Raw genomic sequence first — 23,854 nt, 5'->3', positions numbered from 1 at the left:
AGGGAAGCAGCTTTGATGCTTCGAGATCAGGAATGGGGGGCCCTGTGAATGCTGAATGAAGTCATGCTAATATATTTCTTGAAGCACGGAAGCATGGAAAGAAGGGGGTGGGTTTCATTCAACAGCAGAATATCTGCTTTGCATGCAGAAGGCACCAGGTAGCGGCAGGTGTGGAAAGACTGGTCAGATCTGACAGGCACAATTCCAGCCTAAATGGAAAGTGCACATCCATTTCCCACATTCAGCTTGGTAAGCGGCAACTGGCTTGATGCAGGAAGATGGGCAATGATACCTCAACTGTGAAGGACTGATCATTGCTTATTTTAGCTTGTTCTTGCTAATGGTTTGTCAGGGAGCGCCATCCCCTGTATGCATTACCTCTTTTATGGTATGTATTAATTTCACATCAAAATTAGACGACCTCCGATTCCCACAATGAATTAGCAGTCAATGTGTAGGGCTCCTCCCTCCTTGCTTTATGTGTCTATTAATTTTTAAAGTAAATATATCATAGTTAAAGCAAAAACAAGTGGATTGAATATACTCATCCCCCCCTTAAGACTGCTTGAAACAGTGGAATGGAAATACATAGCCATTTGCAAACTGAACATTTCACAACACAGCTCCTTCAAATGACACATTTATTCTGGGTAGGAGTGGAACTTAAATGGAATCAAATCAACTTGATGGGTTCCATGCCTTGGATACTTTTTTGGGGGGGGAGTGGGAGAGGTTAGCAATATGCCCTTCATCTTGGCTCACTTTATAATAGTACAGTCTCTCTCCCCACCAAATGAACCACCAGCCTTCTGGTGGACAACCGGATGCGCTGACCTACGGTGCCACCTGTAATAGAAAGGTGGCATAAAATGAAGTACATTGCAGGGGGTTGGACTAGATGACCCCTAGGGGTCCCTTCCAACTCTATTATGGCAGTAATGATGTCCTACCAGTAGGCTTCTATTAAGCACCTGCTTGGCCTCTGTGATAAATGGGACTAGATAGGCCTTTGGTCTGATCCAGCAACCAGGCTTTCCTTATGTTCTTATTAGCCCTGATTAATAGAACCTCCATATCCAGAGGCAGTGTGCATCTGAGTGTTGTTACACTCAGCCCTAGTCTCCATTATGCTGGGGACACACTTGCAACTATTGCCCTCCTGGTTTGCTTTTGGGCTTCGTGGTAGCATCTAGTGTTCTTAACCCCTACGTTTTCAATTCTGAATTTTAAACCTTGAGACCTTCTGATGAAAGCTGGTGCTGGTGGTGTCAATTTCTTCACCTACTAAGAGAGGCCATTTCCCCCCTTCTGAATGTATTCTGGTGTGATCCCTGAGACTGGCCTTCAACCCTAGGCTGGTGTTCTTCAGATCATAGTGCCTGCCTCGTCAGGGATGATGGGAATGGGAGTCCCAGAAACTTATGGAGGGCACCAGTTGGGAAAAGCCATTGCCAACCCAGGGGGTGGAAACATGGAAGGCAGGCATTATATGTGCGCGTGTGTGAGAGAGGGAAATAAATGATGGCTCTAGGCAAAGGAGACGGCCTTAGAGGCTCTCAAACTGGACGGGGGGGGGGGCCGGAAAAAGCTGCGTGGAAGAGCGACAGTGCCCAGGTCTCCCCAGGACGTGTGAATCTTTCAGCGGCGCCTCTTCCTAGGAGCGATAGGGAGAAACCGCGCCAGCAACCAGGAGAGCGAGGCGCGTCTTTGGAGTGGAGGATCGGGCCACTAAGCCGGTCTCTGCTCCTGCCGGGGTCGGCGCTGCGCTCGGGGTGGGTCTGGCTGCCTTTCCGAGGAGGAGGAAGAGGAGGCAAGCGAGGCGCGGGCGCTCCGGCAGAAAAGACAAAGGCTTCTTCTGAGTGGAGAGGCCGCTCCTGAGGCGGGGACTGCAGCCGTCGAGGGGCGGGCCGGGGGCGGGCGCTGGAGCCGCAACGGGCAGGCAGAGCGACGGCGTCGGCGGCAGGAGAAGGTGGAGGGAGCCATTCTTCGGTGCGCACCGGTATGGAGGCAGCGGCGAGAAGGAGGACGGCGGCGACGACGCTGGCGGGGCGGTGACCGGGGCCGTCGGGCGGCGGCGATGCGCCCGCCCCGGCCATGGAGGAGCGCTGGCACCGGGGGCTGGCGGCGCTGGTGATGCTGCTGCTCTTCGGGGGGCTGGTGCTGCAGTACGTGTGCCCGGGTAGCGAGTGCCAGCTGCGGCAGCGCCTGGCCGAGGCCGCCCCGTCCGCCCTGCTGGCGCGCCAGGCCGGACAGGGAGGGGACCCTTACCGGGCGGAGGACGAGAGCCCTCCGCGCTTCGTGCCGCGCCTGAACTTCTCGGAAGCCGACCTGCTGCGCCGCGTGGACTTCCACATCGCTGGCGACGATCTGATCGTTTTCCTGCACATCCAGAAGACGGGCGGCACCACCTTCGGGCGCCACCTGGTGCGCAACATCCAGTTGGAGCAACCTTGCGAGTGCAAGGCCGGGCAGAAAAAGTGCACCTGCCTCCGGCCGGGCAAGCGAGAGACCTGGCTCTTCTCCCGCTTCTCCACTGGCTGGAGCTGCGGGCTCCACGCCGACTGGACCGAGCTGACCAACTGCGTCCCGGCCGTGGTGGACAGCAAAAAGGACGCCAAGCTGCGCCCCACCAGGTGAGACACAGGCGGGGCGGGGGACAAAGCTGGGAGATCCCTACGGATGGAGCGGGCCCATCTGGGGTGGCCGGCGCGTCACCTTACTACGTTCAGAACAACACCCCCCTGGATCAGGCCCATGCCCCGTCTGGTTCAGCAGCCCAGCCGGCCCTGATGGGAAGAAGACGCTGGGCTAAATGAGCAATTGGCCTTATCTGGTGTCCCATAAGAACCAGAGCTCTCCATGGATATAAAGTGAGTGGAGGATGGCAGGCCTCAATCCTGTGCGTGTTTACTCTAAAGGAAACCAGGGTCCTCTTCCCATGAGAACCTCACAAGAGCCAGCTTGATCAGGTCAGTGGCACATCTGGCTCAACATTCCCTGTAGGGACACTGTGAGAACAGGATACTGGGCTATAGGGGCCACTGGCCTGATTCAAGAGGCTTGTATTATGTTCTTATGGGAATAAGACCCTGGTTTACATTGCAGTAAACATGCACAGAATTGAGGCCTGCTATCCTCCACTCTCCATATCTCCATGGAGAGCCCTTGTGATCTTCCTGTTGCCCAGTTTTTGAGTAAAAACCCTGAAGAGTCCAACTTGGTCTCACAATCCCAAGCACACCTGATTTGGGGGGGGAAATAGTTCCCTTGGTCCCAGTGGAACCTTCCAGGAGATGCCTGCCTGGAAAGAATTCCCAATCCACATTTCTTTTTGAGGAAACTGGGTTAGGATCTGGTGTTCTAGCCCTGGCTTCTTAAAAACATACTGGGATCTAGAGTTCCTCTTGGTTTCATCCCATCCTTTGCAAACAGAAAATTCCTTGCCTCTAAAAAAACCTATGGAGGGTTAATACATCTCCCCTCGCCTCATTTCTCCTTTCTGGAGAGAGAATCTTTCGCTCCATAGAACATGTAATCTCTCCAACCCTTTCAATTCTCACTCCAGTGTTCTAGCACAGTAATAAAAGCATTCCAATATTTCCCAGGTATCCTTCCCCCTTCCGGACATTATGATCTGGCAATTCCTCCAGCCCTCCCCCATTGCCCATTCAAGAGCAATTTTATAGTAATCTGTTACCATCTCTGCACATTACAGCTGTCCAGTTTGCGCTTGGGAACCTTAAAGATCCTCTCTTTTTTTTGCTCTGTTCTTCCACCCTCTGCAATTAGCAGGAACCACGAATGCGGGTTATTCAAGTGTATCATGGGTTTTTGTTTTGTTTTGAAGTTGATTTCATTTATTTGGGTAAGCAAAGTCCTCTGCCTTTCCCCGAAATGCATCCTTTATCGCCCATTGGCTAGTACTTAAGACTGAGCTAACAATGAAAACAATACCCAACTATTTAGGGTTCCTGGACTCCAAATCCCATCAGCATGGCTGGGATTGATGGGGGCTGTTGTCCAAAATATCTGCAGGGCTCCATGCTGGAGAAAACTGATTTAGCAAGCGGTGGTACCTATCTCTTGATTTTAGGTCGGTTCACACAAGAGATACTAGATCTCAGGCATGTGGCCCTCTGGATGTTATTGGAATCCCAGCTCCTATGATCCCCAGCCAGCATGGATGATGGAATTTGTAGGCCAACAACGTCTGAAGGTCCACAGATTCCCCATTGTTCAGTGAGATGATGTTACCAAGCAGGCTCAAAGCCCCAGACACCTAAGGAATTACTGGGCCTTATCTTCACAGCCTTATCTTTTCTGCTCTAAGCTCACTGCCCTTCCTCTGAGCTAATTCTGCCCTCCCACCCAGCTAGATATCTTGCTTTTGGTCCTGTGTCCAAAATAGCATTTTCAGTTCAGTATGAAGTCGCCTCTTTGTAGACAGTGCTGTCTAGCACAAGGCTGGTTGAATGTGTCATAAAAATTGTGTGAGGGTGTGTGAGAGAGAAAGAGAGACAGATGAACAGCTCTTTCAGAGTCAAGGTGAAGGTGCTCTTGCAACTTCTCTATGTGCTTTCTCCATCTGTTGATGCTGGTTGTTTGAGGAAGGTAGACTCTGCTGAGCTGCGCAAGACCTCTCATTGGCTTTGAAAGTTCATGCTGCACTTCTTTGCTCCAGGGACTGCATTTTTCCATGCCCACCCACCTCCCTACTGCCAGTGGGAGCACCACATCTAGCACCTAGCATGTTTGGGATCGAGTAGGGACAGTAAGGGAAGGGAGGCCCACACCTTCCTTTGTAAAACATGAAATATGCAGAGTTAATTCTTTTCACTTACTGCCAGAGGTGTCTTTTTTTATTTCTCATTGAGTTTCCGCTTTATTTGCGTCCCCTAATTTCTTCTTTTTCTCAGCCCAACTACAAACATTGCACCTGGAAGGACATGAGCAGCCTGCTGCCTGTTAATCCAGGAGCCTTGTCCATCTCAGGAACTGAGATAATGATTTGCTTGGTATTTGCAATTCAAAAACAGAGCCCCTGTTTAGCATACAAAAGACCTATTTTAAATAGTTTAAACAACTCTGGGGCTGTCAACTAATCCAATTTCTGGAGACTGATGGGATAAACTTTCCTGAGGTTCAGGGGTCTCTCCCAGTAATTGAATTTTATGTCTCTGCGTTCTTTGTTCCAGGGTCCTTTGCATTGGCTGCCTGCTTGTGCTTTTGCATGACTGGTCTTGGTCACTGATATAAAATATCTTCTAGTTTTTTGACCGGAGACCCAGGGAGAGAGCTGTAGCAGGAGATTGTCTGGGGTATATCCTGAGTTGCTCAGAAGTGTGAAATGCCTTGGGATCACAAGCACAACCTGCACAGATCAGCTGTGAACCAAGGAAACCACTGAGTCCCAGATACTCAGTGACTTGAGCTGCATATGAATTTGGGACAAGCATATACAGTACAGAGCTTCTTTGTGTGTGCAGCGGGGGGGGGGGGCACAAAGGAGGGAAGGGTGTGTGGGTGTGTGATACAGGGCTAAGAGGCACAGCAGAGATCCATCCTAAAATGGCTATTTGGAACAAAGGGATGTGCAGGCTGTGTGGCTTCTCTTCAGCAGAGCTTTCAATGAAGCTTGTGGTTCACCCAAGTGGCATGGCTTACGGGCAGCTTTGTTTGTGACAGCTGTGGAAAGAAGGCCTGTGGTTTGTGGATAAATCCAGGAGACGATCTCTGCTGCCTTTTGGGGGAATCCTAGTTTTAAGTCACATACAAATAGGATCAAGTTCTTCTGCAAAAAAATGGTTTCTTTTCAGAAACCTTTCTCAAAAACAGCTACTCTGTGGCTTTTTATCCAGGGGGTTCTTTTCTCTCCATCTCTATCTCTCTGTTCAAATCTTTTCTTATTTCTTTTAGGTCTCTAATCAGACCTGAAAGCCGCTGTGTTGTTAAAGCCACAGAGGTGCGCTTATGAGCAGAGTTCTGATTTTTGAGAATCATCTGCGAATTTAGTATATTTTAAATCTTTGCTCTAAGAAGCAAGGTGACTTCTCACTCCTGAACTGGGTTTGGGTTTAAGTTTGGCATCTTCTGGTACTTGAAATTTCTAAATATGTGCAGTCATTAAAAATGAAAAGAAAAGCCTGGACTGTGATGATAAGCTGTGTTGCTGATAAGGGCATTTGTTCCCATTCCAAACAGTGCCTTGGATACTTTTAAAAAAATACTTGATTGCAGTAATTAACAATTTGATTTTTAAAAAGCATATACAACTGTGATTATCCTAGTATAGGCAGGGTAAACATGAGGTAGGTGGCACAAAAAGCAAAACTCTGTGGTTCTGTGGCTGCCAGACACATTTCCTTAATATTCATTCTGTTGCACGCTATCTGAACCATCAGGTCTAAGCACAGATTTATGTGAAACCGCTTGTGTGTTGTCTTTCTCAAATTTCTTTCCCACCAGTTAACGCCACACTGCCATCTATGGTGAAGGCTCAAAATCATTACCCTTCTGCCTGTCTTCATTCCAAGATGAGACCCCAGGCTTGTTTGTCTCCCCCATCCTTTCCTTTGTCTCTCTGTGCGCCTTTTGGAATTCCATTCCTTTCTCTCCTTGCAGGGCTGCATGCATCTGAAAATCCCTTTAGAAAGAAAGAATCTTAACTGTGCTCATTCAAGACCCTGGATCCTTCTTTTATTCCATCCATGTGCTTGGTAGACTTTTATAGGCGAGGCTCCAGGCTTGTTGAACTTTTCCAGCCTCCTTGCCCTTACCCCAAACCTGACTCTTTGTAAGACAGAGAGAGATCCAGTTTGGGAATCTGGGTGGCCAAGCCATCTTGTGGATCAGCAAACATGAGGTTGGGGATCTGTCTACTGTAAAATAGGGAGGGTTTGCAGTGTGGAACTGTTTCAAAACCTGGTCTAATCCTAAGGCTAGTTGATGTTTCTTTCCGCCTTCTGCCCTTATTTCCATGTGAAGCAGGCCAGAGATCAGTTACTCCATAGGAGAAGACCCCAGGTTCAGCCTGCTTCTGCTCCTGTTACTCCATAGGAGAAGACCCCAGGCTCAGCCTGCTTCATTCATTCATTCATAATTGTATTTGTATGTCACTTTTCCACAAAAAAGAATCATGCTCAAAGCAGCTTGCAGCAAAGGAAGCAGGAAAGCATCTCAAAATCAACCATTGCAAGAAAAAAATCACAATAACATAATAAAATGACTGCATAATAGCAAGTATGAGAACATACATTAAAACCCAACATTCCAGTGCTATAAATATAACAAGATTACATTAACATCACATTAAACCTCCTGGCTTGTCGATGTAACCTGGGCCCTAGAGATGCCCCTTCCATGGTGTTGCTCACGGTCATAGAATCATAGAATCATAGAGTTGGAAGAGACCACAAGGGCCATTGAGTCCAACCCCCTGCCAAGCAGGAAACACCATCAGAGCACTCCTGACATATGGTTGTCAAGCCTCTGCTTAAAGTCCTCCAAAGAAGGAGACTCCACCACACTCCTTGGCAGCAAATTCCACTGTCAAACAGCTCTTACTGTCAGGAAGTTCTTCCTAATGTTTAGGTGGAATCTTCTTTCTTGTAGTTTGGATCCATTGCTCCGTGTCTGCTTCTCTGGAGCAGCAGAAAACAACCTTTCTCCCTCCTCTATGTGACATCCTTTTATATATTTGAACATGGCTATCATATCACCCCTTAACCTCCTCTTCTCCAGGCTAAACATGCCCAGCTCCCTTAGCCGTTCCTCATAAGGCATCGTTTCCAGGCCTTTGACCATTTTGGTTGTCCTCCTCTGGACCCGTTCCAGTTTGTCAGTGTCCTTCTTGAACTGTGGTACCCAGAAATGGACACAGTACTCCAGGTGAGGTCTGACCAGAGCAGAATACAGTGGCACTATTACTTCCCTTGATCTAGATGCTCAAATCAAATTTTATTAAACGGTCACAGACCAGATTGACTCGTACAGCTAGTCAGCGAAACATAACACCGGGAAAAACAAAGGACAATTTCAATACAAATTAGGCCATAACAACAATTTAAAATTGGACAACATGAATAAAATTAAGTATTTGCCTTCGCCGGCATGTTGACATTGGAAAGCTCTTGTTTTCTGCGCCTGATAGCGGCTGCACAGAATTTAGCAACATTGATCGTGATTACAGGAACCTTATCTTCTACCAAGGCTCTCATACATTGAAGTTCTGATTCATTTTTAAGCTTTCGTAGAACTGGGGCAATAAAGGTCAGGCGTAAATCCTCGTAATAACTACAGTGCAGCAATACATGCAAACTTGTTTCCACTTCCGATGAGTCACATGGGCAAACACGTGACTCATATGGTTTGCCCTCATATCTGCCTAGCAGCAGGGCAGAGGGCAGAACGTTGAATCTGGCCAGGGTAAAGGAATGTCTGTACTTAGGTATTTGTAAATCAGCCAGATAGTTTTGGTCTAGATGCTATACTCCTATTGATGCAGCCCAGAATTGCATTGGCTTTTTTAGCTGCCGCGTCACACTGTTGGCTCATGTCAAGTTTGTGGTCAACCAAGACTCCTAGATCCTTCTCCTGCAGTGACCTTCTCCTGCAGTGACCTCTCCCTGATGTGGCTCCTGTCTCCAGTTAACAGTCTCAGGTATCTGGTGAAGGGGGAAGCCCGTCTCTGCCTGTGACCCTGAAGGGCTGCTGCAAGTGAGAGCAGACCAGGAGTAGGGAACTTCCAGCCCCCTTGGGACCCAGTTTGGCCCACCAGGCCATTTCCCTGCAATCATGGCCATCCAGCTATCAACTGTCATCACATGGTGGCATCAGCTGATGGGCTTGGAGGACAGGGTTTAATCCTGCATTGGCAGCACCACTCTGTTCCCAGCAGGATTTAATCTGTGCTCATCATCCTGCCTGTGTGTTCATGTGCATGCCAGTAACGGCCAGAGGCAGAGTGGGTGGAGCAAAAGATGTGACCTGGAGGCAGACACAGGTACACCCACCACCTCCATCAAGACAAATAAGTGGCATCATCAGAGCTCAAGGACACATTCCAGCCAGGCAGAAGCACATGCATGGGGGCGGGTTGTGAAGCAGGGGCAGTGAGCGGCGTGGCCTGGGGAGAGGGCTGCGAGCCAGATACAGAGGGCTGCCAGCCATATTTGGCCCCAGCCCCAAGGTTTCCCACTCCTGCTTTACGCCTTTAACAATAATCCAGCATTTCACCCTCCCCCCCCCCACCCCGTCCCCATGGCTGCTTAGTTTAATATCTAGCCAGATAAAGAGTTCTGGAGAATTAGGGAGCTTGCAACATTTTGGTTGGCCAGGTATTGCCCTCCTGTGAATTTTGGATTTTTTTCTTTATGTGCTGACTTTTGCTTTTCTTGTAGAATCCCTCCTCCCCCCCACCCAAAAACAACAACCCCTAAAACAGTTTTAATGTCTCTGTACTCATCCTTTTTAATAAAATAATTGCATAGCCCTCTTACTAGCTGCGGTGATAGCCTCCTCCCCTGGAAATAATGTCTTCTTGATGAGCAATTATTGTGATTGCAGTTTGTGTGTGCTAAAAAAGGAAACCTGGGTGTGAACATCATTCTCCTCCCTCCTCCTCCTCACACCTGTTAGATGAACTTGTGCTTGGTTTCTTGTGTGCTGTCAGTCTAACAGCCACCAGCTGGTGAGGGATTAGCCAAAGTTCTTTCTGCTGAGATCAGGCAGAGATAAAACATAAAAGAGCTACAGCCTTGGGCCTCCTTTTCAACAGATCTTCCAGGTATCATACCATAACTGTATTCTCATGTTAGTTGCTAGCTTTCCCTGACATTCTTTCTAAAGGATGCTTTCCTCAGCCTAGTGCTCTCCTGATCTATTGGAGTACAACTCCCATCAGCCCTAGCCAGCTCACTTGCTGATGGACATTATAGTCTAAAACTTCTGGAGAGCACCAGGTTGGGGAAGGCTGTTCTAAAGCTACAATCCTAGACACTGAGAGTAAGACCTGTTTGACACAATGGGGTAGACTCACTTCTGCCTGCAAGGCAAGTGCTCTGCCTCTGAGTTTTTATACTAATGGGACTTCCCTTTTTATACCGTTATGATTCAATGGGTAGCTAAGAGCAGAGTGGGCCAATGACCCGTCTAGCCTGACATCCTCTTCTCATGGTGGCCAACTATATGCCCCCATGGGAAACCTTCAAGCAGGGCTTGAGCATAAGAGCCCTCTCCCCTCCTGCGATTTGCAGCAACTGTATTCAGAAGCATTGCCGGCCTTTTTTCAGCCAGAACTCGACAGATCTAAGTTCTGGCACCTCTCGGGTGGGTGACATTGCCATTCTAAGAAAATGAGGGAGGTGTCCACCTCTGGCACCTCTTTTTCTAGAAAAATAGCGCTGAGCATGGCCATCATGGCTAGTAGCCGTTGATAGCCTTATCCTCCACAAATCTGCCTAATTCTCTTCTAAATCCATCCAAGCTGGTGGGCACCATTGCCTCTTGTGGGAATGAGTTCCATAGTTTAACTATGCTGCATGGAATTCTGTCCTGAATCTTCCATCATTCAGATTCGCTGGGTGTCCCCAAGTTCTAGTGCCACAACAGACAAAGACAAACGTGCACCATTTTATAAACTTGCCTGTTCTCCAAATGAAAACTCCAAATGCTGCCACCTTTCCTCTTGGGGGATTTGCTGAACCCCCTTATCCATTTTGGTTGCCTTTTTCTGAACCTACAATGTCCTTTTTGAGGTGGGGTTGACAGAACTGCTCACAGTATCCCAAATGCAGGCTGCACAATTGATTTGTATGGCAGCATTACATCAGCAGTGATGAATTTCTGTGAATATTTTGGTTCCTTTGTGGTTTCCAAAAGGAAGTGAAGCATTGACCCCAATTCTTTTTCACTGACACTCCTCCCCCAATAATAATAATAATAAATAATAAATTTTATTTATATCCCGCCCTCCCCAGCCGAAGCCGGGCTCAGGGCGGCTAACAACAATCAAATAATCAAACAGTCAAATAATCACACATTTTCAATCCCTGAAAACAAAGGGGTTACTACTTTGGAACAGCTTCTACAACTAGGGTGTCAGGGTACATGGCAGAAACCCAAGCAGTGTTAGCCTGGGAATTTCCATCTCCTTTGAAACAGTCCTGTGTCTGGATGTCTTAATCCCAAATTAGTACCGGTCAGTTCATTATGGGAGACTGGATTAGGGAGAAAATGTTACTTTCCTGGGTCATTTGATTGACTCATAGACACCACAGAGCTCCTGGCGAGGAAAGCAGAAAAAAAAAACATCCAGGAACAACAACAAAAAATCCAAACACCTGGGCAAGAGAGTCTGAAGGAATTGAGAGCCTTCCCAGCCTCAGCTAATTATTATGGAAAGCATCTACCTAACTTGTCTGTAGCAATAAATCCAGGGTCCATGTTGTAAAGAGGAGAAAAACGAAGCAACAGGGACCTCTGGAGATACTCGCAGTGGTGTTTGAGGCAGGAGTGCATAACAAGCTATATTGGAGGCTTTCCAGAAACCATTGACTCTTGCAAATGTCCCTGTGGTTTAAATTGAGTTTTCCTTTAAAAACCAAACACGCACAACTCCGTTATCCCTGGCTCTCTAGCAGTCAGGGATGGTGAACCGATGGCCCTCCAGCTGTTGCTGGATTGGCTCCAAGCCGCAGGGCCAATAGTCAGGGCTTATGGGAGTAGCAGTGAAGCTACATCTGGAGAGCCATGAATTTTCCCACCCTGTTCTAGGTTAGGGATTCCTAATCTGGGCCATGCCTCTTTTGAATATAATGGACCACTTTGCCCCTTATGAGGAAACACCCTGGAAGGATGCTAGGAGGTATATCTGGAATATTTATTGGCTGCTTTTGTTGTTTAGTCGTGTCCGACTCTTCGTGACCCATGGACCAGAGCACGCCAGGCACTCCTGTCTTCCACTGCCTCCCGCAGTTTGGTCAAACTCATGCTGGTAGCTTCGAGAACACTGTCCAACCATCTCATCCTCTGCCGTCCCCTTCTCCTTGTGCCCTCCATCTTTCCCAGCATCAAGGTCTTTTCCAGGGAGTCTTCTCTTCTCATGAGGGGGCCAAAGTATTGGATCTGTCCTTCCAGTGAGCTTATTGGCTGATACAAACAAGTTAATGACAGAGTTAGTGGCCAAGTTCCTCTTTTCTGCTTAAATGTCTCATAAGGGGGTACACTCACTCTTAATTGCCATTTGTATTTCATGTTCTTCCCCTCTGGTATCATATTGTGCTGTAAGAATAAAAATGTGATCATTAAAACATACTCTTACTTAGTTTTGTTTTAATGGATCTGTGGCTCTATAATATATAATTGATTGTAGTCCTTGGGCCAGTGGTGGTTCGTGGGCTTCATTCAGGTGGCCCAGTGGTAGGAACTCGGATAAATAAGCTAGGCTCCAAATGGCTCCTTAAACCAGGGTTACAGTTGCCAAAACAGAATGCCTTGTTGCCATTTTGGGGCTGGATGGCTCAAAAATTTGTATTTTTCCATAGGACCTTTTGGTTTCTGAAATTCATTCTGATTGTGCAGATAAAATATAACAAAGAGAATTCTATAGGATGTGCTGCTAGTGTGTGAAAACAGTCAAGATCGAAGGATGCCCAGGCAGGCACTTCCAGATGGTGGAGACATTTGGCGCCCAAGCATCTTCACTTGGTCACAAGTGGCTGAAATTTGCACCTGGCAAATTTCAAATACTGGGCATGCCCACATTAACTATAGTGATTTTTAATTGTATTTTTGTTCCTTCTTTTATATTTTTTATTTTATTGCATTGTATTACACTTTTAATTCAGTGGAATGCAAATTGCAATACAATAAAATACTCTAAAATAACCAGTGAAGGTGCAATTAAAAATCACACAGCCTTTAGCATAGTGCATTATGTTTGCTACAACAGGAAAATCATTAAGCAGTCCACCAAGTTGGTTAATTTTTAAGACCTCCCAGATGCCATTGCTGTGGTCATGTGTCTGCCTCTGGAATTGCAGCTGGATTTTAAATGAATACTCAGCAGTCAGTCATAATCTCCTGGACTTCCTTTTTTGACAGTAGTGAAGGGGTGTGTGCATGTAATAGCTTTTAAAAGCTACTTCAGTTGTCATGGGTGTTTTCTCATCCTGGAGGTAGATGTCATTTTAATAGACCTTTCCCATCGATAACGCACATGAGTCCTGTGGAGAGGTGAGTGTGACGAGGGGGGGAGAGACAGAAGACTCGAAATGACAGTAAAGCAAAGAAATGAGCAGCAGTCAGAAATCCTATCTCTGCCGGGACATAACTCAAGCTTTTGCTTTGGAATATTCTGCAGTCCCCAGTGGACGTCATGCCAGTGCTGTCTGCATGAGTGACTTGTGCAATTAGGGAGAAGCTCATTCATGCTGAGTCAGACCCAGTGGTCAGTCTGGCTCCATATCGTCTGCACTGACTGGTAGCAGCTTCTTCAGGATTTCAGGCAAGGAGTCTCCTACAGCCATACTTGGAGACTCCAGGGATGGAACCTGGGGCCTTATGCATGCAGAGCTAAGGCCATTCCAGTGAGTCTACTCTGAGGATGACTTAGCTAGATACAACCTCCTGGACACTCACCGACATAAAGCATAAAGCCCATGTATATGAATACTCTCAAAGTCCAGTCACTTTGCTTATTTTGGGTTGCTTGGTGGAAATGCGTTCACCAATGAAGAGTCAACAGTGATAAAGTGGGCAGGCCAGCACTTATGTGCAGGAATTCACAAGATGGCTAATACATATCTAAACCCACAAATAAAACCTTAAAACATCAGCGTTTAGAACTGTTGACATTGTACCACAAACACTCTAAGTTTGTGGTAGAGAACTAAATGAATAAAAATTCAACCAGTATTCAGGCAAGACAATACCCTTTTTAAATTGACTTTACTGCAGTAAAGTCCCCGTACAGTGATGGGAACTGTAATAGTCACAGGGTTTGTCTATAGTCACAGGGTTTGTAATAGTCACAAATAGCAGAAGTCCTATTCGTTACATAATTACTGCCATGTTGTCCACTACACATCAGCAGTGACAAAACATTTTCAGAAACTTGTCAAGTTAACCGTTTAAGTTGGCCAGTACAATAAACTAACCTTTGATCAGGACAGTAAACAGAAGGAGATTGCATAAAAAGTTAATCTTTAAAGCTAATTGGACAGATTCTCCACCCTCCTTATCTCTGATCTGTATGGAAGGAGCATCTCTTTGAGATTCGTGGAGGTCATTCTGCCTCTTCTGTAACTATGTTCAAGCTAATACAGATTTTTGGAAGCAGAATATTAGGGTGCAAAAGCATTCCCTTCTCCAATTAAACACATTTCCATCACAGTGTGAGCAGACCAGGAAACTATGGTTAGCTTGGGAACAATCAGTGGTTTGCTATCTTGATGTGCTTCAATGTTGCTAAGTGTGGAAACGATGCCTTATGAGGAACGGCTAATGGAGCTGGGCATGTTTAGCCTGGAGAAGAGGAGGTTAAGGGGTGATATGATGGCCATGTTCAAATATATAAAAGGATGTCACGTAGAGGAGGGAGAAAGGTTGTTTTCTGCTGTCCAGAGAAGCGGACATGGAGCAATGGATCCAAACTACAAGAAAGAAGATTCCACCCAAACATTAGGAAGAACTTCCTGACAGTAAGAGCTGTTCAACAGTGGAATTTGCTGCCAAGGAGTGTGGTGGAGTCTCCTTCTTTGGAGGTCTTTAAGCAGAGGCTTGACAACCATATGTCAGGAGTGCTCTGATGGTGTTTCCTGCTTGGCAGGGGGTTGGATTCGATGGCCCTTTGGCCTCTTCCAACTCTATGATTCTATGTGGTTTCTTGGTATGCTTCAATTCGGAAACTACTGTTATAGGAAGACTTACTGACAATCTCATCTCCCTGAATGTGAAAGAAGCAACAAGGGGATCAGCAATCTTGGACCTGATCTTCACTAAAAGGGAAGGACAGTAGTAGCAGAAATCTTGGTAGGAAGCGACCACATCCTCCAGGGGTTCATTATGCAGAGGAAAGGAAAAGCCAAGTGTAATTGGAAAGCCAATTTCAAAGAAGCTTAAGGAAATGCTGGGTGTGATCCTGCGGTCAGAAATACTTAAAGAGAAGGGAATTCACGGTGGATGGGAGTTTTTGAAAGGTGAGATACTGAAGGCAGAACCAGAAACAATTACAACAAGAAAGAAAAGTGGGAGTCAACTACAGAAACTGGTGTGGTTGGCTGCATAAGGAGTGTTTAGATGGCCTGAGATATAAAAGGGGGTTGTATAAGAAATGGGGCAAATCATGAAGGAAGCGTTTAAACGAGTAGCCAACACTTGCAGGGCTAAAATTCCGTATGACCTCAGACGTGAATTCAGACCTCCAGGGCCTAATGAGCTGCACCCAGGGGTGCTTAAGGAACTTGCGGGTGTAATCTCAGAGCCTCTGCCAATAATCTTTGAGAATTCTTGGAGTGCAGGGGGACTGGAGGTGGGAAAATGTTTTTCTCATTTTCTGAAATGAGGAAAAGAAGACACAAATACCTGAAAGGCTGTCACGTGGAAGATGGAGCAAATGACAAGAAATGAGATTCCAACTAAGCATCAGGAAGAACTTTCCGATAGTGGGAACTGTTCGGAAATGGAACAGAATGTGGTGGACTCAACTTAATTGGCTTTAGCTGCAATTCCTGCATTGCAGAGGTTGCAGTACATGACCTTGTGCTCCCTACCAATTCTATGGTTCTGCTATATGCCGGTCCTTATGCCAAGATCCAATACTCTGAATATCACCGGTGACAGTCCCACAGGAAAGAATAGTGCATGTTTAAAATGATATGTGTTTAAGACTCATGGTGTTGGTGGAACTTCAGTATGTGTGCTGGATTGGGGCCATGTTTTCTCCTTTTCCAGGTTCTGATTGCTGAGTTAATTATTTAGTGACACCTTTTTAAAGCAGCTCGGTGATGTTGGTGAAAAAGTCCTAAATGTTTTGTATCTGTATACAGCTCTGAAAGTGTTGGTTTATAGGAAGATACATAGCTGACTGCTCCAAGCTAGCACAAATTATTCATTATGTTTCATTTCATCCAATCTGTCATTTGTGGCAGTCCTTGTTTAGCAGAGGATGATTTCCACGCATAGGCAAAGCTTTCCGGTGCTCAGTAAAAGCAGTTTTTCTGTACATCAAGCAACAATCTCTGCCTTTCTGGGATATTATAAATTTTAAAATGGTACTATAAATGATTGCTTGCAATGCTGTTGAATGCATCTAAGCTTCTGGGGGAGATTCATATTTATAACTTGTGATCTGTTCTGAACTTGGCAGTATGTTATATTGAATTATCAAATGTAGGGAGAATAATGGGTGAGTTTTAGGAAATGAAATATACATAGGTGGAGGTGTCATGAAGTTTTGTTGTGTAGATTTTGCCTCTGTGCTGCATTAGCTGAGGTTAATTTGCTCTTTATTCATTTAAATCAGAATTGTTGGGAATCATGTTTGCCACTGATGTAAATGGGCATCAGAGGAAGGTATTAGTAGACTTGATTGCTTTTTAAATTTGACTACCAGAGGTGCTCTGGTATGCTGACGAGAATTGCTCTGTTTCTCGCAAATGGCACAGCGCCTCATGAATCACTTCAATGTACTTTCCTGAAAGAAAGCAGAGCAATTTAAATGTGCAGGGCCTTGATTTACATCAAATGGATGAGGCCTCTGTGTGCCATCCCTTGCATTAATTCTAGTTTCTCCAGCAACTATAATAATAAAGGCAGTGCTTCAGCACAGCATCCACTCAAATTAACTCATGTAGATCGCTGCAGCTTTACATGGAAATGGTGAAGTTAACATGCTGTGGAGAAGACTCCATCTGTATCTGAAACTCTCTCTTTTAAAAGAAGTAGCATGTTGGATGCGTGGGGGTTTGGGGGGTTTGCAGGAAGCTGTGCAAATAGTGGGTGTCTGGTGTGCCACACCCTTTAAGAACCACTGGTCCAGCCAGTCTCAGTTGTGATTTGCAACCAGTTTTGGATGGCGGTTCCCTCCTCCTACAGGACCAATTCTGCAGGTTCCCCTGGGTTACTTGCAGAGGTGGCAGAGACTGCCTTTTAACCGCTGAGGTTGGTACACCAACAAGGACCCTATCTAGGGAGGGAGGGCCTAGCCTCTATGTTACCTTTGCACTAGACTAGTGACCGCCAAGGATGACTCAAGTCCTTAGGCTACTGTAAGGCACTTTGTGAGGGGCTGCCTTTGCAGATGGTTTAGCCGCTTCCTGTTGCGCAAAATGTGAACACCCAGGTGTTAGCCGGGTGTTAGGCATGCACAGCACCAATTTTATACCAGTTGTATGAGCGGATGAAAATGCAATTCAGCTCTGGGTCGGAAAGGCAGCTGCACATGGAAGACAGGATTCCCACTCCCATCAGCCTCAGCTATTGTGGCCAGTGATCAGGGATGATGGGAATTGTGGTCTAACCACTTCTGGAGGGCAACATGCCCACCCACCCCCACAACACTTAATATTTTTGAGCCAGGCTATCTGAAGGAGTTCCATTGGGCATACGAACCTGCCCATGCTCTGAGATCATCTTTGGAGGCTGTGCTTCTGCACCTGCCACCAAGGCAGGGCCTTTTGGGTAGTGGGACCCTCCTGCAATTAAATTGTTTTCAGGAGAGGTTAAAGGGGCATTATAGATTCCTAAATCTTTTTATTCATTTAGAAAACGTAGATCACTGAAGTGAAAAAGTTTTGCAAGCAGCGTAAACATAATATTGAAGATATTGTTGTTTAGTCATTTAGTTGTGTCCGACTCTTCATGACCCCAAGGACCAGAGCACAGTCCATAGGTTTACTATTGGAGATAGTAAACAGCTAAAGCCCACAATCCATTAAAAGCTGCACACAGGCATATATAAACAATCTTCATTAAAAACAAATATAAAATCAACAAAACCTTTAATGCAGACACAGGTGACAAATATCTAAATTATATAATTGCAACCCAAATCCCAATTGTTTTGAGTAGTGTTTTAAAAAATAATATATGGTGCTACCAGAAGTTGCTTTAAATGGATTTTAACTAATCTATAATGGCGTATTGCTGGCCTGTATATTGTGTTGGACTTACTTTTAAACATTTGGGGTTTTTTCTTGAAAATGCGAGTTTATATGCAAGGTTATTTTCTGGAGCCTCTTGTGAAGAGTTCACCTTAAAAGGCAATCAATAAGAATTCAGTGATAAATAACTAACAAGTTTCTATCTTGCAAAAATGAGCTTGGTGCCCGGTTCTCTGAAGGATTCCTTGGTCCCCAGATTCAGACCATGGGCTTTCTTGAGTTTTCTCTTGAGGGTCTCCCACTCGTCACCACTCGCTCTCAGCTGAGGATTGCAATAGGAAATGCAGTGGAGATGCTGGAAACTGCCTTTAGTCCATCTAGGTAAGTATCATCCACACTGATGGGCAGTAGCTCTCCAGAGTTTCTGACAGGAAATATTCCCAGCCTTCCTGGTGATGCCATTGGGGGTTGGACCCGGGACCTTCTGCATGCAAAGCAGATGCTCTGCTCACAGCAGTGGGTAAAATAACCTTTTAAAGGTGTATCTGAGCTCCCATCAGTGGGTGGAGCTAATGCTACTTGCTCTCCAGACGTTTTTAAAATCCAAAACATAGCTCCTCAAAGGAAATTGCTGAATTGGGCTTTGGAAATGTGTTTTTGCAAGCACTGCAGCCAGGATTCCCAGAGCACTTGTGGATGATGTGCTGTTCCCCGGGCTAAAGCAAAGGCGTAGCAGGTGGTAGAAGTTCAAAATAATAAGTGATGTTTAAGGTGGAATCAACAGTGGCTTTACAGCGCTGTGTACCAAAACACTGGTCACTTTTCCTCGCTTTGGTTTTTAAAAATGCTTTTCTTTTTAGAACTCTTGTCTACAGAAACAAAATTTGTGTTGTTTCCCCCTATTTGATTCTTCTAGGTATTCTGTGCCAATTGCTCATTGCCTTCTTGTGTTGATGTTCTTCTCACATGTCACACATAGGCTGCAACATTTTGCTCAGTTGATCAGTTAGAGTAATGGATTATTTTAAACCCTAGAAAGATTTTTGTGATAAGCCAGGGAGCAGGGTTCTCCACTCCTTTAAAATAGTTCAACAACAACAATATTTATGAAAGTTTCAGATAGCAAGTATGGTCTTAGGAGAGGGAACGTCTCCTATGAAGTGATGCCTGGGGCTGCTTTGAGGTGATTGTTTTCTTTAAAGAGAACAACCAAATAAGTTTCCAAACCAGAAGCATACAGGGGGTTTTTCTGAAGCTGTTTTTCTGCATTATTTATTTGCTTAATAACAAATAGCTCCAGAAAACCCCCAGTATGCTTCTGGTTTGGAAATGGTTGCTTTTACCACATAATTGAAATAATCAATTGAAACTTGTACAAATGAGATTTCTTCAAATCAGCCTTCTCCCCACTCCCATTAATTTTGCCTTTTTGGATCCTGATTGAATCTTTCTTCCCTATTTAGCAACCTATGGACCTCCCTTCTGCTTTTTAAAAAAATAACCAGTAGGCAATTATTTTATTTAGACCTTTTTGTGTTTTGTTAACACAGAACATCTTCCTTTTCTCTCTGCATATGTGTTTGCACGTGAATTAAGTGAAATTTTAAAAGTGATTGCTGATTACTTTTAATGCCTTGTGCTGTTAAAAATGATGTCCATCCAGATTTGCATATTTCAGTACAGATGTAACTGCAGGGTGCTCCTCCCACATCTCCAAAGAGCGTTGAAAAGTCATGAGCGAGCCAATCACAGACCCAGATGTCCAAAGGGATCTGGGATGCGATTCAAATTGCATTACTTTTCTGGCATCTGGAAGAGGTATCCTGTAGATGTGATAGAACAGCATTTCTATAGTCAAGAGAGCTAATTTTGTGGCATTAAGCTGCCTTGTTCATTTTGGAACATGTAATGCTGTACAGGAGGACCATTATTCTTCATCCAGACTCCTTTATTTAACTCTCAACTGGCATTTAATGTAAGCCCAGTATCTATCTGAGCATCTCTCCTGATATAAACATATCTGGACATTTCGATCTTCACCTGAGATCCTCTAACAAAGGTTTGCAGGGTGGTGATAAGGGAGGGGGCTCATTTTCAGTAGTGGCTCCCCACTTTTGGAATGTTCTCCCCATTGTCTGCGGGTTCTGTCATTAGTGTCCTTTTGGTGCCAGATAAAAACTCGCCTCTTCTCCCAGATGTTTGACTGATGGTGATGATTTTGCTGTTTATTGATGTGTTTTTGCTGCTGTTTTATTGGGTCTGTTTTTGTTAATAAAAAATAAAATGTTATGCTAAGTGTTTTTAATGTTTTGTAAGTTGCTTCCTAGTGTTCAAGCAACAAATAAATTGAAGAAATAGTAATGTACACAACCCTGGATGTACTTACTAGGAAGTGTGCTGTGTTGAACAGATTGGGCTGGATGAACCAATGGAATGTAAGGCAAGTTGACATGCTCCTGATGTACTTTGAGTGGTGACCTAGTTCTAAAATAATTTCGGGAGCTTTGTGGGCTGTGTGTTTGATCTCGATGGGCTCAGTTGGGTTCTCCACACCTGGTTATTTAGGTGGAAAAGGTGTGACTTGAATCCTTGGCATGTTTTGACAGGAACAGCCATTCCCCCCCTGCTGGCTTGGAAGTCTAGTCAGCATCTCGGGAGTTTGTGCCTGCCCAAGTTCCTGTGACCGAAAACACAGCTGCAAGAGGTATTTTTGTCAGGTGGATGCATCATCCCCAAAAGTAGAACAAGCAATATGCAAGCTACAACTTAAAAAAATAATGTTAGACCACTCTGAACCTAAATTCTGTAGTTCTGAACTGGTGTCAGGTTTGGCCTGGATAGACAGACCGAAGCTGAAATTGATATAGGATGAAAAGGTGCTGCTGGTTAGGGCAGGTATCATCAACCTTTTCAGACCCAGGACCCACTTTAACCCAAACATGCATTTGGGGACCCATTTCTCCTGTTGCATGGATCAGGCTGTGACCTACTAGTGGGTCTCAACCTGCCAGTTAAAGGCAACTGGTGTGTGGCCTGTTTTGAATGGGGTCAGACTCCCAGTTGAAAATCAGAATGTGCTTAATCATTGTCCTGCTTTTATTTCTTTTACTGGGCAAGCCAACCCTGGACATGGCAATTCATGCCTGGGCTCTTCCAAGTCATATTACTGCAATGCGCTGCACATAGGGCTGCCTTTGAAGACTGTTCGGTAATTTCTGTTGCTCCAGAATGCGGCTTGCAGTGTTCTTTTCAGAGGAGCATGCAAATCAGCCACAGCACACACACACCCCTTAACTAATGCTATGGCACCTACATTGGTTACTACTTGGTTTTGGGGCTCAATTCAGATTGTTGGTTTGTACCAAGGGCAGGGATATGGAGCCTGTAGCCCCATATGTCACTGAAGTGCAGCTTCCAGTTTCTGAGGCTGATGGGAGAGGGAGGCTGTTAACATCTGGAGGGCCACAGGCTTCCACATGGCCTTTCCTAGGTGGCCACCATAGCTTGCGTTTCTGCTTGGATATGGCAGATGTTCCCACAGGTAATCAGGAGGAGAAGCTTGGGTACACTACTGAGAGCGGGAGGGGTCCTTCCTACCAAAGGGCATTGTGATGAAAGATGTCACCTACATAATGTCATTCTAAGCTTCGTGGAATATTTGACCTCCACCGGTTGACCAGTGCACCAGCCCTCACTCTTCTGCTGCTGACTACAACAACAAACTATAAGAACATAAGACAAGGCTCCTAGATCAGGCCAATGACCCATCTCATCCAGTATCTTGTTCTTACCGTGGACAACCATGCACCGCTTCCAGGAAGCCCACAAGGAACCCCTGAGCTCAACCATCAACTCTCCAGTTCTGATTTTATTTATTGTTTTACAGCATTTGCACTCTGCCCTTCAGCTGAAAAGGCTCCTGGAGCAACTTACATCAAATCAAAACAAGGCACTTCCTACCTGCAGGCTTACATTCAAATAAATAAATAAATATACAACACACAAGGGAAAAGAGTCAAGGAGGGAAGAGGAAACTCAGGCACCAATTTCTACACATTTGCTCCTGTACTGACCAGCTGGCACAGTTCAGGGGCAGGTGTGCCTGATGGAGCAGGCCACCCAGAAAAGTGGATGCAATGAACCTTCTGCTTCCTGTCTCTCCCACTGGGGCAGCCTGATGGAATGGCTGCCTCTCAAGGGACAGTTGAAGGGAGAGGAGGTCTGATTCCCAACAGCTGAGCATTCACTGGTTCAGACAGTGGAGGTGGAACACAGCCGTTGGGTCTAGTTGCCATTTATAGCCTTGTCTTCCATGTGTTTGTCTAATGATCCCTGTATGGCCATCATGACACCTTGTGTGCATGTAGGAAGCATGGAATGGTAGTTATTTTTAATATCCAGAGAAAGGTTCTTCCTGTTCACACATATTTTTCTTCACTTCTCTCCGCTCAGAGGTGGTTGTTCTCTTGTAGTATTTGTTGGTGAAAGCTTGAATCAGGGCTTGTCAGCAGTGCCTTCCAGATGTTGTTGACCTGCAACTCCTGTCACCATCCCTGGCTATTGGCCATGTTGGCTGGAGCTACTGGGAGATGGAATCTGACAACATCACACTTGCTACCTGTGGCCTAAAAGGATCTGCTCGAAAGCAGCTGTCAGAAGGTGTATGGGAGACAGACAGAGGCAGAGAGAAGCTGATGAGTCATTGTCGGTGAGATCTCTAAAGGCAGGAATGAATGTTTTACACAAATTAGTAAATTGCACCATTCTATAACTACTGAGGCTCCTTTCCTCTCCTTCAAAATAGTTAAAGTGGAGCTGAATTAATGCCCCCAACTGCTTGTCTTGATGCATTTACAGTGGTACCTCGGGTTACGTACTTACTTCATTCTGGAGGTCCGTTCTTAACCTGAGGTACCACTTTAGCTACTGGGGCCTCCTGCTGCCGCCACGCTGCCAGAGCACGATTTCTGTTCTCATCCTGAAGCAAAGTTCTTAACCCGAGGTACTTCAGGTTCTCATCCTGAAGCAAAGTTCTTAACCCGAGGGTTTGCGGAGTCTGTAACCTGAAGCGTATATAACCCGAGGTATCACTGTAAAGGTGTCTATATCAAGGGGAAGATGAATCTCAATGGGATTCATGCCACTGGTCTATTACAGTGGTACCTCAGGTTAAGAATTTAATTCGTTCCGGAGGTCCGTTCTTAACCTGAAACTGTTCTTAACCTGAGGTACCACTTTAGCTAATGGGGCCTCCCACTGCCACTGCACCACCGCTGCACGATATCTGTTCTCATCCTGAAGAAAATTTCTTAACCCGAGGTACTATTTCTGGGTTGGCAGAGTCTGTAACCTGAAGCGTCTGTAACCTGAAGCATCTGTAACCCAAGGTACCACTGTAGATGGCTTGAAATGTGATGCTCATGCAATGGAACTTGAAGAATTCATTCAGCGTTTTACTGGGGAAAGAACTCAGAAAACAAAGCTGTGCTCTAGCACCTCAAAAATGGACACAGGCCCCTAGGAATTTGAAATATTTTTCCAGCCCCAAATGGTGCAGGTTTTGTGTAGGACATACGCCAGCACTTCTTAAAAGATTTAAGCCTGAGTGCTAGCTCTGGGAGAAGCAGCTTTCTTTGGGAGCTGTGATCTGTCCTGATGATGGATGACTGCAAAGCTACCATATGCTCATTTCTCTTGGCAAGTGTCCAGGAGGAATACAACAGGATCTGGAGCTGCGGTTCTCATGCCTTCAG

General features: G+C 45.6%; 1 protein-coding gene across 1 annotated transcript in view; it reads left to right on the top strand.

Moving 5' to 3' along the window:
• Nucleotides 1-1,427: 1,427 nt before the first annotated feature.
• Nucleotides 1,428-23,854, top strand: part of HS6ST2 (heparan sulfate 6-O-sulfotransferase 2) — a 139,696-nt gene continuing 117,269 nt past the window's right edge. Inside the window, exon 1 of the mRNA XM_081896992.1 lies at nt 1,428-2,633. Coding sequence (XP_081753118.1) covers nt 2,095-2,633 — 539 coding nt within the window. The 5' untranslated portion in view covers nt 1,428-2,094. The remainder of the gene's footprint in view (nt 2,634-23,854) is intronic.

This window comes from Podarcis melisellensis (assembly GCF_964234715.1).
Source record: "Podarcis melisellensis genome assembly, chromosome: Z".
Lineage (NCBI taxonomy): Eukaryota > Metazoa > Chordata > Lepidosauria > Squamata > Lacertidae > Podarcis > Podarcis melisellensis.
Note: the sequence above shows the minus strand (reverse complement) of the source record. Positions and strands in the feature narration are given on the sequence as shown.